Source organism: Staurois parvus, unplaced genomic scaffold (genome assembly GCF_062004578.1).
Source record: "Staurois parvus isolate SC_StPar_1 unplaced genomic scaffold, SC_StPar_1.0 ptg000101l, whole genome shotgun sequence".
Taxonomy (NCBI): Eukaryota; Metazoa; Chordata; class Amphibia; order Anura; family Ranidae; genus Staurois; species Staurois parvus.
Window position 1 is genome coordinate 2,782,091 of NW_028317897.1, and position 14,663 is coordinate 2,796,753.

Genomic DNA, 14,663 nt, shown 5'->3' on the forward strand with positions numbered 1-14,663 from the left:
TATCGCTCCGCAAATGCCCCGCAACCGTGTCGCAACTGCACCGCATACGCTGGCCGGGCGTTTGTGGAGCAGCACCATAGACTAGAATAGGAGGCTTCAACGCCTCCTGACTCAACCAAGGCGTCCGTTTTGCCACGACATGGCACAAACGCTCTCGTTATAACAGCACCATGTGCTGTAATGTGCAGAATTGGCAGAGGCGTTTGGGATGCGGTAAAAACGCTTCCCAAACGCCTCTCTGCCGCCTGCACACAACGCTAGTGTGAACGTAGCCTTATGCCTCTCAAACGCTATATGGGGACTTGGCAAGAATTAGAAATAAAGTCAAGTGTGAACGAGCCAGAAGAGTGGCATTTTCAGCTTGTGTGTCACCTGTTGCCATCTTCCTGCCCAATCCCCGGGCTGCATATCCCGGTGAGCTGATCACAGATTGAGGACCATCCTCGTCCTTCATTGTCCGGAATGAAGAATGCGGACCTATGGACGAGCCTGCCTCCCCAGCGCCCGTCTCAGTGCAGCAGCAGCCGCCTGACATTCCAAGCGCTGTCACTACTACATCCCCTCCCCTCCGAGACCGCTGCTCATTCTGCTGCCCGGCCGGGTTTGGCGATTGGTCGCTCCCCTTCCCTCATTTGTATAGCCCCGCCCCCTCAGTTCATTCCCCTCTCCGGCGCTCGCCTGTCGCTGTAATGCAGTGCGGAGCCCGGAGCTGGCTGGGAGGCTGATCGCTGCTTCTGGGGGGGGGAAAGAAAAATTGCACATTAGCGCAGGATTGTGGCTGCATTTTGCTCATCAGAGATACAAATCGGAGTGGTGCGTCCCTTGAAGGAGTCGATCTGTGCAGAGAGCCGGCAAGGACTGCAGCAGAGATCCGTCTTTTTTTTCCTCCTCTTAGTTTTAGTGGTGCAGTATGAAGTGCAGTTATGGCAAGAAGAGGTAAGACAGCTGTGAGGACGCTGGAAGATTTGACCCTGGATTCTGGTTATGGTGGGGCTGCCGATTCCATCAGGTCCTCCAACTTGTCCCTGTGTTCAGATTCTCACCCGGTAGCTTATGCCCATGGAGGAAACTGCTGGCTTCTAACTGACTCCATGCACAGTAGACACAACAGCTTTGACACGGTCAATACTGTCCTGGCTGAAGACTCCGAGGTCCTGGACTGCTCAGGACAGTGCTCCAGGCTGCCTGACCTTGAGGAAGTCCCCTGGAGCCTTGAGGAGGTGGAAGCCCTTCTGAAGAAAGAGCAGATCCTGACCGGTGCCAGTGGAGATGCCCTTTCCAAGCTGTCCACCCTGGTCAGCAGGTCCCTGGTCCGAATTGCCAAAGAGGCTCAACGCCTGAGCCTACGCTTTGCCAAATGTACCAAGTATGAGATCCAAAGTGCCATGGAGATCGTGTTGGCCTGGTCCTTGTCTTCCGCTTGCACCGCCTCGGCCCTCGGCGCCCTCTCCCTCTACAACATGAGCACGGGGGACCGGCTCAGCCGGGGCAAGTCGGTCCGTTGCGGCCTCACCTTTTCCGTCGGGAAGTTCTACAGGTGGATGGTGGACAGCAGGGTGGCGTTGAGGATCCACGAACACTCCGCCATCTACCTGACGGCCTGCGTGGAGACCCTCTTCAAGGAAATCTGCAAGAGGGTCCTCGCCATGCCTCGCCCCGAAAAGGAGAACGAGGTGCCCAACTTCACACCAGAATCCCTGGAGCAAGCAATTAACAACGATTCGGAGCTATGGGGTTTACTTCAGCCTTACCAGCACCTTATATGCGGTAAAAATGCAAGTGGTGAGTAGTACAGCAAAAAAAAAAAAGCCAACACTATAAAATGAAGAAAAAGGGAGCTTTAACTCATTGATATGCAATGTGGTTCTCCAATGTTTCTGTGTCATGTTCTGAAAACCAATGATAGTCTTTAAAGGGATATACCGTATTTGCTATTGGATGATTCTTCTTGTATCTGCTGTAGGTGACCATCCATGTTCCATGGTTACCTGTGACTTACGTGCTGTTGTTTTGCCATAACACCACATACAGTATGCCCTGCAGTACTGATGGCCGTGTAACTGATATTTTATCATCCTACACAACTGAGCTGGTTTAGTAACATGGTGCAAAGAGCAATGGTCAGTAGCAGCCAATCATCAATCACCTTTCAACAGGTTAACTCAGCCATAGATTTAAAATTGACGTCAAATGCTTGCTGACAATTTCACTGCCACAAGACCTTCCCCATAGGTGCATGGGCATCAATGCTTGTGTCCTACGCTGCTCCTTCCTTGGGGAGGGGAGGTAGGCTGATGCCAAAAAAAATTCAACCCATCCGATGGCCATTTTACTTGACAGGTGGGCTGCGGTCTTTGGTTGTCACTAGGTTTTTTCAATAATGGGGGAACAAGACTGTAACTCTATGGTTCTAGGTACCTTTAGGGTGGGCAGTTTAGTGAAATCTGATTTCTGATTGGCTTGGATGGCTTACTGCACTTCATTGTTCCTTGAACTGTGTGCTTAAATAAGCCCCATATGGATCATGCCGCCAGCTTTTCTCCAAGATGAGCAAATATATTAGCAATTAGATTAGCAAAATACCATTACAAAAATCTTCCCCCAAATACTCTCCCTGCAGATTGACGTGAATCCAATCTTAATCTGGAAGGAGAAGTACACCTTCTTAGATAACAGGGCACATCCATGGTGCCAAACAACTGACCTTGATTGCGTCAATGCGAATATGAACTGAATTCAATATTTTTTCAGCAGGGCTTCTGGGCTAACTGAATATATAGTGGTAATGAGCCTGTGCTTCCATGGATATAGGGCTGTGTATTGCAGGCTCCCTGTTCAGCAGCATCCAGTGACACCTGTACAGCAGATACTGTCACTTGTGCATTGCTTCATAATTATTGTTGAATGTGACTTATTTGGTTCATTGTGGATTTCTACAATACTACCACCAAACCATCTCCCCAGGAAAGCCAAACAGAGCTTTCTCTTATATGGCAGTGTATGGATCTGGGGGTCTGCTGCGTCTGCTGCAGCTGGGGGCTCTTCGTTCTTGGCAAGATGTTAATGATTTCAAAGCTTGTTTACTTGCGCTGGTACATTGGATCCATGCTGCATCAATTTTCCCAGCTCTGTCCGTGGCTTTCAGCTTGTGAAACGGTGGTGTGTGTGCCCCAGCCTTCCAGTCAGCTGTGTATTTGACATCCGTGTTGTCAGCTGTAGGTTGGATGTGTCTAAAAGTGTGTTTTCTACAATGTGTCAAGCTTGACTCTCAGTGTGCTCCTGTGACAGTGTACTGTGCTACTGAATATGTTGGCGCTTTTTGAAGATTTGTGATCAACCACCCTGCACCATATTTAAAACGGATGGATGGACTGATGGAAGGATCGACTTGATAGATGGATAGGTAGATAGATAAATAAAATGTCCATCAATTATACAGCGATTTATATAGCCCAACACATAATAGAAGAGGAAGATAGATAGATAGATAGATAGATAGATAGATAGACTGATTATACTATACATGCAGCAGTTCATTATACACATATATACATTACAATTCATAAATACATTATAACTTATATACGCTATATGCAATATAGCTCATTCACAAATGTTATACCGTATATACAGTATATTGTACATATATATAATACAATGCTACCACACACAGTACACACATACAAGCACACTTTTGCAGTGTAGTATATGCACACTTGCGATTCCAGCACACACATTTGTAGCACAGTGTATATATCCAGTACACACAAATATGCAGAACAGTTTATCCTCACATGCAAACATACACGCTCACAGCGATATTACTACCCAGCGCTGACCTACCAATCCCAATACAGTCATCTATCAGCTCAAATAGGGGCTTCTTTAATCTAATCACCAAGACAATGAATATCGATTTACAATTCTGTAAGTGCCCACACAGACACACACACTGCATTCGTTGTCATTCACTCTGCTGTTTGCTGTGACCACAACTTCCCCAGAAACAAGCGGTCATGGTATATATATATAGTCAGCCTAGAGCATGTCATGTCCTTTGCATTGATATATTATACCTGACACATGGATTATTGATGCTCATCATTGTGCTGGGAGCATTGAACGTGCACCATGTGGACTGCTTGGAGATGGTTAGATTGCAGGATCACATGACCGATGATGCAGCTTCTAGCGCATTAGAGTTACATGTTTCACACTTAAAGGGTTAGTCCATCTTTCCGTTTTTGTTGTAGATATTGGAAAGTCATACTAGTCACTAGCTTCTTTTTAGGGATGCCATACATTTGTAAATATTGCACTGGGAATGACAGTTGATAAGACATTTGGCCTCTTCCAAAAAGTACCATCAACTGCTGTATTGTAGTATGTGGTCTAGTCTGTTGGAGGAAGTGGTATGTGCTCCATGAAGATGGAAGAATAAGTTGTGAAATCAATATTATCTCTGGGGGTCTAGGCAGGGGCGGACTGACCATTTGAGCTCTCGGGCACTGCCCGAGGGCCCAGGGTCAGTAGGGGGCCCCATGAGATGCCCCTGGTACCTTTAATTGGCTTTTTCATAGGCTTTTTTGGGTGTGGGCGAGGGCACAGGGGCCCCATGAGCCCCTATTGCCCGGGGGCCCCATGAGTTGTCAGTCCACCCCTGGGTCTAGGGCTTATTAGTGTTTGGTGCAATCTGTGCACTTGAGTTCCCAGGTCAGAACACTTGCCAGCATAGCAGCCCGTACACTGATTGTGGCCATTATAAATGAATCTTGCTCATCCTGTTGGATTTATTTAAAGCAAACCTGTGATTTATCCATGCAGGGCAAAGCAGCCGGTTCTCTTCAATACACATACACCCTTTCTAATCACTACCAGCACCTTCCAAAGGCTTTGCATGGCAGCCAAGAGTGAGGAAAGGAAACCCTGGATAAGTTCCAAATCTATCTAGTGGGGGTTTATATAGGGTTGAAGACTGTCTCTCTGCCCCTCTGTGGCAGCATTCAGCCAGTCGACAAACACTGGTGCTGTCATATGAGAGAAAGGGGGAGTGAGTCACATGCTCTGCCATACCTCTAAGTACAAGCTATTTTCTTTGCTTATTTTCTTTGCTCTTTGTGGTTGATTGGAGTGGCCAGGGGAGTAAAGAAGGTGAAGAAAAGGTGAGTACGTATTACAAGGTAAGGGGGCATTAAAGCCAACCTGTTGTTTTGCCTTGCATGGACGAGTGCAAAATCCTGGTTTGCAAGTCCTCGCAAGTCTTGGTTTGCTTTAAACCAACTTTAAAGTATTACTCTGGGTATGGGACAGGCCACTTATATCTCGATGGAGCAGGCAAAGCATCATCTCCTGCATTACATTGATCTCCCGTATTGCAGGGATTGTCCCTTGTCCTTCAAGACGTCTCCTTTACAAAGTGGGTTTTTAGAGTTATTCCATTCAAAACTGATATTGTTTCAGGAATATCTTTAATGTACTCTGCTGTTGATCATCAGAACCCCGACTGAACATGGGTCCTTTAAAAAGGGGTCCTAGGCTCCCTGTTGATTTTTTATCTCGTTTCATTCTATGGTCAATGCAACATGAAGAGAGGGAGTGCCACTCCTAGAGAACCCAAAATTCCAAGTTGGCTTGGAGCAGTTATTATAATGAGATCTTGCCTTGAGAGTATCCAAGCAATAAAAGGTGCCAGCAAATGGTGCCCACCAGCCTTCACCAATAACTGAAATTTCACTTTTGATCAACCCGACCCTTTAAAAGTTCACTAATTTCCATTTAAACTCAAAGTTTAACCTAAAGGGTAGAAAACCTTGTTAAAGTGTATTTCATTTAGCCAGAATACTGCTGACTTGACTATATGATGATTTATTTGGTTGAGGTTTAGCAAAAACATTGTTCCATCTCTCAGGTGTGGGTGGGTGTGAGATGTGTGTACAGTTAATGCGTACTGTACTGACATTTGAGTAGCTGAGTGGGGGGAACTCATGAAAGGGACCTTTAGTTAAAAGATATCTGAGAGCAGAGGAAAAAAAAAACCCCAACAGACAGCTAAAAAAAGCCCTGAAAAACAAACGAGAGGGAAAATACCATAACATACATGAAATAAGGCGAGTACAAAGAACAAGCACACACTATGTTACCATGTCCCTGATGACCAGAGCTTGTGAGACATGCGGCGGAGCCTTAGTAATTCTTTGACTCATCACTCTGAAGTAAAGGGAAGTTGGCTCATTGTTTGAGAGCCGTCTGTCATTTGTAATCTTTTTTTTATATCTCCATAAAAAGGATACATAATATTTTTATTGGTTTTTTTTTTTGGGGGGGGGGGGGGATTTGATCATATTTAGAGGGTCAGTTTACCTACAACTGATATTTCAGATTTTGTTAGATGCTAAACCCTCTGAAAGTCTCTGATATCTCTTGGTGACGGTACTGATCACCAGTACAGGGTCTTCACACCTACTTTGGCCATTATTAGGTGTCCCACCTTCCCTGCTGAATTTGTTATTATTTTATATGGTGGAAAATGCAACAGGAAAAGATGGAAAATGCAAATGTGGGCACCAACACCCAAAACTGGAGCCTGCAGGTATAGTAGGGAGATCTCACTTTTGGAGTATCAAAGACATGGGTTGATCCTACTCACCAGACTCTACCTTTAACTGAAATTCAAGCACACTGTCGCTTGGTGCCTGGTCCTCTTCTGCGTTCTTTGACTCCCGTCTGTCAGCCCTTGCTTCGTTACAGTGTCCCACAGTGATGAAATTTGGGGGAAGGTGGAACCACATATTGACATTACTAGAAGTATTGGATACTAAGCCTTGGTGAGGTTGGCAGCAAATGTTAAAGTGGTAGTAAAGTTTCCGAAAAAAACTTTCCCCCTGCAAGACAATGGTATAATGTGCTAGTATGCATCACATACTAGCACAATAGGAGAGACTAACCTTTAAATGAAGCCATCTAGCGGCAAGCTGTCACCTCTGGCAGGGCTTCAATCTTCACTCAGTCTTTCTTTTGGGTTCACGGACTCCGGCCGCTTAAATGGCTGAGCCATGATGACGTCACTTCCACGCATGGAAGACATGGCCGCAGCACAGCGCTCTGCAGGAATGACATGCGCATGCGGTGACGTCACTGGCTACAGTAGTAGTGAACATCTTCTAAATGGTACACATTTAGGAGATATTCCTTGTACCTACAGGTAAGCTTTATTATACACTTAAAATACAAAGAAATGGTGTAGCGCTTCTTAATACATAAATAATCAATCAAAAAAGTGAAAATCCCTATTGGGATAGATAAGTGAATGAATATGAAGTGAATAAATATATGGTCTTAAATCTATTATGATCCAGTCCCACAGCAAGCAGTGCTAGATAACCAGATCACTAAAGTGAATACTTAAATACAACATATAAATAAAAGTCAACCACACACGTGATCCCAGCACTGGGGGACAAGTATAAGTGAAAAAAGTGCTCAGTGTTAAATAAATACTCAAATCCACATAAATATGTGTAATAATAGTGACAAAATATTGATAAATGAAACACTTATACGATAACAAACTGAATAATAAATCACTAATCAATGAATAAAATGATTTAATTGCGATATCAAAATAGAACAAAAAAGACCAACAGATAAATCCCCTTATAAACACAAGTCCAATCAAAATTGTATGTGACACCAGTGTCCACAATAATACAAAAGACATGCAGGTGATCTTGAGCGTTGTTGTTTCTGGTGATATATCCACACAGAGCTAAAATGGCTCCTCACCTCCTTACCGTGACCCTAAAAAGGGCCTATAAGCTTTTTGGGTCATTCCTGGACCCTCCAAGACCGGCTTCTTTTTAATGATATTTTCCAACCAATTTCACCTCAGGAGAAAACTTGAGAACCTTCCAGGACAAGATCATCCCGATGTCCCCTCTATATGGCTCTAATTTTATAAGATCAACTCCCACAGGATCCACATAAAGAGAGAACCCCAATAGTGTGATATCTCCTCCGGGGACCCCCGTTGTCTCCGCTCAGCCCTCAGCGTCCTCCGGCCGCTCAAGGATTTGAGTGTTTATATAACACTGAGCACTTTTTTCACTTATACTTGTCCCCCAGTGCTGGGATCACGTGTGTGGTTCACTTTTATTTATATGTTGTATTGAAGTATTCACTTTAGTGATCTGGTTATCTAGCACTGCTTGCTGTGGGACTGGATCATAATAGATTTAAGACCATATATTTATTCACTTCATATTCATTCACTTATCTATCCCAATAGGGATTTTGACTTTTTTGATTGATTATTTATGTATTAAGAAGCGCTACACCATTTCTTTGTATTTTCAGTATTTTCACTTATAGGTAAAAGGTGCAGGTGTTAGCAGCTTATATTAGTTAGTAATAGGCTCTTGAGCGCAGGAGGTCTTATTATATATTATTTTTTTATACACTTACCTATAGACCAGGGGTCTAAACAAAGGGCCGGTTTACTGTCCTCAAACTTTAGGGGAGCCGGACTGTGCCCAGTGGGAGAAGAAAATGTCCTGGTGTCAGTGGAGTAGTAAACAATGCCCCATCATTGGTATTAGGGGGAGTAATAGTGTCCCATAATTGGTATAATTGGGAGGGATAGTGCCCCATCATTGGTATCATTGGGAGGAATAGTGCCCCATCATTGGTGTCAGTGGGAGGAAAAGTGCCCCATCATTGGTGTCAGTGGGAGGAATAGTGCCCCATCATTGGTATCATTGGGAGGAATAGTGCCCCATCATTGGTGTCAGTGGGAGGAAAAGTGCCCCATCATTGGTGTCAGTGGGAGGAAAAGTGCCCCATCATTGGTGTCAGTGGGAGAAATAGTGCCCCATCATTGGTATAATTGGGAGGAATAGTGCCCCATCATTGGTTTCAGTGGGAGGAATAGTACATCATCATTGGTATCATTGGGAGGAATAGTGCCCCATCATTGGTTTCAAGGGGAGGAATAGTGCCCCATCATTGGTGTCAGTGGGAGGAATAGTGCCCCATCACTGGTATCATTGGGGGGAATAGTGCCCCATCACTGGCATCATTAGGGGGAATAGTGCCCCATCACTGGCATCATTAGGGGGAATAGTGCCCCATCATTGGTGTCAATGGGAGGAATAATGCCCCATCACTGGTATCATTAGGGGTAATAGTGCCCCATCATTGGTGTCAGTATGAGGAATAGTGCCTCATCATTGTTGTCAGTGGGAGGAATAGTGCCCCATCAATGGTTTCAGTGGGAGGATTAGTGCCCCACTGTTGCTGGCAATGGGAGGAATAATGCAGATGTGGCCCTTTGCTTGCGGGTCGCAGTTTGGAGACCACTGCTATAGACACAGGTAAGCAAGAGGTGTTTACTACTGCTTTAACCCATTTGTGTTACTGGCTGGGCTTTTTAAAATTTTATTTATATAATGAGAGTTATTTTAATGCTTTACAAGACTTGTTTTTGCATTTACATTTTTTCATATACATTGCCAAACTCAATAAGTTTGCATCCAGGTCCACTTTTGCTGACTTTTGCTGACTTAAGAGCATTAAAGGAATATAAATGAATGCATATCTGTTTATATCTGGCTGTCTATGAGGACTGCATGGGTACATTTGTTCTCTATCACATTATGGAAGAAAGAACACAGTGAACATGGTAGTCACATATGTAACATCCATTTCCATTCTGATCTGATTATGGATCTTCTCTTAGAAAAAATAAAAAATGTAAGACTTTCTAAACAGAATCACTGCATTTATGAAGGCTTAAAATACCCCTGGCCATGAAGGCACTAAATAGCAATAGCCCCATCATGTCCCCTCAGGCACAGTCTCCTGTGGCATGCTGGAACTTGTAGTTTCTCTGACTGAAGTGCCATGAGTAAACACCAGTTGCCCCATTTCTTTGGAAACTTTTGTTGAATTGTGCAACAACTTCCTACTTTGTGGTTCAAAAAAGTAATTCTGAAACACTATATTGCTGAAAAAACTGTGTCATCCATGTTCATGAATAAACACATGCTGAGATTTGACTGTGTCACTCTCTGATCTGCAGACCCCCAACTGTACTGGAGATGGTGAAGGGGAAAGAATTCTTAGGTAATTAACTAATTACAGGAACGTGCTCTAGACCCTGGCTGCAGACATGCTCTGTAGCTCTGTCAGGGAGGCATGCAGCTTTGCCAGCAGAGTCTGCAAATGTAAATAGCATTAATCCCCACCCTGTGCCCTGGGGCCCCACACTGAGTAGACTTGGCTCCAATACTATACAATCTTGATATGTGCTGTTAGTCCTATCTGTCTGCAGAGATATGTATGTGTAGCTTTGTGAAATGCAAACGGTTTGGACCATTCTCACCCCATCAAGACTATGCACCATAATGACTCATGGGCTAGTGCCTAGGGCAGCAGGGTAAAGCCCATGGCAGACTTACCAACAGCAGGATTGCAAAATAGATCACTTACTTGCTTCTATGACATCATGTCCATATTTAAGGCCCCCTGCTGAATCTGCCAAAAGCTGTAGTTGACCCATTGGTTGCATGTCATCTCATTCTTCCAACAGACAAAGGTGACTCATTTTGTTGATCTCCTAGCAACTTGCCAGATAAAGGATCACTAGTCAGACATGGGTCTTAGAGGGGTCAACACCAAACCTAATGTTATCCAAACTGTGATAACCTTTCCCTTATGTTGTATTCATTTTGGACACCTTTGGACATCTGTTGCTAAATTTAGTAAGAGAACTGAAGAGGGGAGGCAAGAGATGTTGAGAGCATTTAGAAAACTCTTTGAAGTTCAGGGCATTGAGTAATCTGTAGCACCAAGGAAGGCAGGTGGAGTTTACAAGTTAAAATAAATTGTTCAGGTGGATCATTTTATTCAGAGGCTCGGGAACATGGAGGTATTGTAGGTGTAATGAAAATCAAACAACCCCTTCCACAGCTAGTCCCTATTATCTAAATTTGTGTTAGGTTAGTGTTACATTGAGGGTTAGTGTTAGGGCTACATTGAGGGTTAGTGTTAGATTTATATGGAGGGTTGGAACTAGGGTTACATAAAAGGTTAGTGTTAGGGTTACATTGAGGGTTAGTGTTAGAGTTACATGGAGGGTTGGTATTAGGGTTACATAAAAGTTTAGTGTTAGGGTTACATTGAGGGTTAGCGTTAGAGTTACATGGAGCATTGGTACTAGGGTTACATAAAAGGTTAGTGTTAGGGTTACATTGACAGTTAGTGTTAGGGTTTCATTGAGAGTTAGTGTTAGAGTTCCATGGAGGGTTGGTACTAGGGTTACATGGACGGTTGGTACTAGGGTTACATAAAAAGGTTTAGGGTTACATTGAGAGTTAGTGTTACATGGAGGGTTGGTACTAGGGTTACATGGAGGGTTGGTATTAGAGTTAAAATTGAGCTTAAGTGTTAGAGTTACATGGAGGGTTGGTACTAGGGTTACATGGAGGGTTGGTATTAGAGTTACATTGAGGGTTGGTACTAGAGTTACATGGAGGGTTGGTACTAGAGTTACATGGAGGGTTGGTATTAGAGTTAAAATTGAGGGTAAGTGTTAGAGTTCCATGGAGGGTTGGTACTAGGGTTACATGGAGGGTTGGTATTAGAGTTACATTGAGGGTTAGTGTTAGAGTTACATGGAGGGTTGGTACTAGGGTTACATGGAGGGTTGGTATTAGAGTTACATTGAGGGTTAGTGTTAGAGTTACATGGAGGGTCGGTACTAGGGTTACATAAAAGGTTAGTGTTAGGGTTACATTGAGAGTTAGTGTTAGGGTTTCATTGAGAGTTAGTGTTAGAGTTCCATGGAGGGTTGGTATTAGGGTTACATGGACGGTTAGTACTAGGGTTACATAAAAGGTTTAGGGTTACATTGAGAGTTAGTGTTACATGGAGGGTTGTTACTAGGGTTACATGGAGGGTCGGTACTAGGGTTACATAAAAGGTTAGTGTTAGGGTTACATTGAGAGTTAGTGTTAGGGTTTCATTGAGAGTTAGTGTTAGAGTTCCATGGAGGGTTGGTACTAGGGTTACATGGACGGTTAGTACTAGGGTTACATAAAAGGTTTAGGGTTACATTGAGAGTTAGTGTTACATGGAGGGTTGTTACTAGGGTTACATGGAGGGTTGGTATTAGGGTTAAAATTGAGGGTAAGTGTTAGAGTTACATGGAGGGTTGGTACTAGGGTTACATGGAGGGTTGGTATTAGAGTTACATTGAGGGTTGGTACTAGGGTTACATGGAGGGTTGGTATTAGAGTTACATTGAGGGTTAGTTTAGAGTTACATGGAGGGTCGGTACTAGGGTTACATAAAAGGTTAGTGTTATGGCTACAGAGAATGTTAGCATTAGTATTACAGGGAGAGTTAGTGTGAGAAGTACAATGAGGGTTGGTGTTAGGGTCACAGAAAATATGTACTGTATATTACAGTACATCTTAGTATGAGGGTCAGATTGGTATGAAGGTTCAGGGGTACAGGGAAGGTATATGTTAGGGATACAGAGAGAGTTAGTGTTACAGAGAGGGTTAGTGTTACAGAGAGGGTTAGTGTTACAGAAATGGTTAGTGTTACAGAAAGGGTTAGTGTTAGGAGGGTTAGTTTAAAGTGTTACTAAACCCACAACAGTAAAAGGAGTCTGTATATGCAGTAAAACATGCTTGTTATACTCACTGTAGAACCTAAGGGGTTAATCCTGTGCATTGTGTAAAAACACTTTTTGAGCCTGACTTTTCTGATCCTCCCCTTCTTCCAGTGTCCCCGTCTTATCTCCTAATAGAACATATTATGTGGAGTCACTCTGCACATGCTCAGTTGGTTGTTTATTTCTAGAGAGGTTTTTTTTCTTCTTGGGAGAGTGCATGTGATCAGCACAGGGCCAATCAACACTGTCCAGACAGAGGTCAGGGGTTCTGCATCCTTCTAGAGCAAAATGAAAACTACTACAAGCTTTAACCAGTGCTCGGCTGGACACTGATAGAAGTCACAAGACTGCTATATACTGCTGATATGAAAAGGTATTTAGCAGTTTATATTTACTAAAATAGTTGCATTTCCCTGCTCTTTGGATAGTGAATGTAGGGTCCTGGGTTCTTTAACATTTAAGTGGTATTGGGAGAGTTAGTTTATGAGCAACAAGCAGGCCTTGTATGAGGTGGGCCTCTGGGTAGGGTAGTTGTTTTGGTGCTAAAAACTACCAGTGCCAATCTTCTGGAACTGGCATCTAACATAACATTAAATGTCCATTGTAGGTCCTGCATAAAGGGTGAAGTTAAAGGGATTGTCCATGTTGCCCACATACCCAGCCTGTTGTTTTACAGATGTAAGTTGAAGTGAAGCAGAGCGATGGATCGGAAACACATCCGTTCTCCTTCAGTTTTAATACATAAGACTATTGTTCTTTGTTAAGAAGCAATGTTATAATCAGTACATGATATCTCAGTATGCCTGTTATGGCTGCTACTGGCTGCTTCCAACCCCCTTTCATTTTGTTTTAATACCCATCTTGAGAGTAATTCTCTTTTCTAAAGCATGCAACAATCTGTTGTTCCCCCTTGTGAAGGTTTCCCTTCTTCACAATATAATTTGGCCTCTATGGGTTTGTAATAGCTCGCATTCTGGCAAAATTTCAGCTGAATATTGTTCCCAGGCCTTGTTCTGTACATTGTTTCAGCTCAGAAATCACTCAAGTGATAACATTTCCCAACGGAAGTGGTTGGACCATTTCTTTTTTTTCCTTATTTTTGCACTCTTACTGCATCTTTCCAATTCTGATTTTTATCAGTAATGGAGCTGATGACCAAAGAGCAGCTCCATTCAAAACTGATATTCCAGTGGTGGTGTGAATCATCTCCAGGCTTCTTAGACCTCTAAAGCTGGCTGTACACTTACGTGTCAGTTCTAGAATCTTTCTGTTCAAAAAACCTTTACGTGGAATGAACAGCAATCTGCTGATCGCTGTTTTGGGCTTCCTGATTTTGAGCGGCTTTGCAGACAAATGTGGGATGGGCATGGGTGGAAAATGTGTTTTGGCTATCATTTTAGTGGGCTCCATAGATTTCCATGTCACTCTTTATCATTTCAAAGCTGGAAACAGGAAAACAATTTAAACCGGGGGTGGCAGGTTGTTATGGATGGTTTATTTCTGTGTTTTTAAGGTGAAAGATTTGAACGTTTCAAAGATTAGAACTGGGAATTCTGGTGGGGTTGCTTCTTTGGTAGAGTGCTGTGAAAAAGAAGTCAACATGTCATTCAATTTGCTACAAAGCAGAGACAACTGAATGTCAGTTTTGTGTAGAGATGGCCTTTAAATTAAAATTGAAAGAGGATGCAGTGGAAGCACTTACCATCGTGTGCAGGTATTCACGCCATACTTGCACAATATGGAAGCTTGTGAGCTTCATTGATGTCTCTGATGAGTTTCCTCTGCTCTAGCGATGACAGCTTTGTTCTATCCTTTCACATTTCCATAGCTGCCTAAAGCTTTTGCTGCTGGTGTCCTCCTTCTAAAGCAATAGGTTGGCCAGTAATGATGGGCATGCACAATGACGTTACTTCTTCCTAAAACTAGGCTTCATTGATTTGTATGTACATAGAAAACAGAAATGCTAGGTACTTGTTAAAAATACATA

The 14,663-nt window shown here is 43.3% G+C and overlaps 1 protein-coding gene across 2 annotated transcripts in view; it reads left to right on the forward strand.

Moving 5' to 3' along the window:
* Window positions 1-672: 672 nt before the first annotated feature.
* Window positions 673-14,663, forward strand: part of ABTB3 (ankyrin repeat and BTB domain containing 3) — a 317,704-nt gene continuing 303,713 nt past the window's right edge. For both annotated transcript variants that reach the window (XM_089671210.1, XM_089671211.1), the window contains exon 1: window positions 673-1,782. In XM_089671210.1, coding sequence (XP_089527336.1) covers window positions 924-1,782 — 859 coding nt within the window. In that variant the 5' untranslated portion in view covers window positions 673-923. The remainder of the gene's footprint in view (window positions 1,783-14,663) is intronic.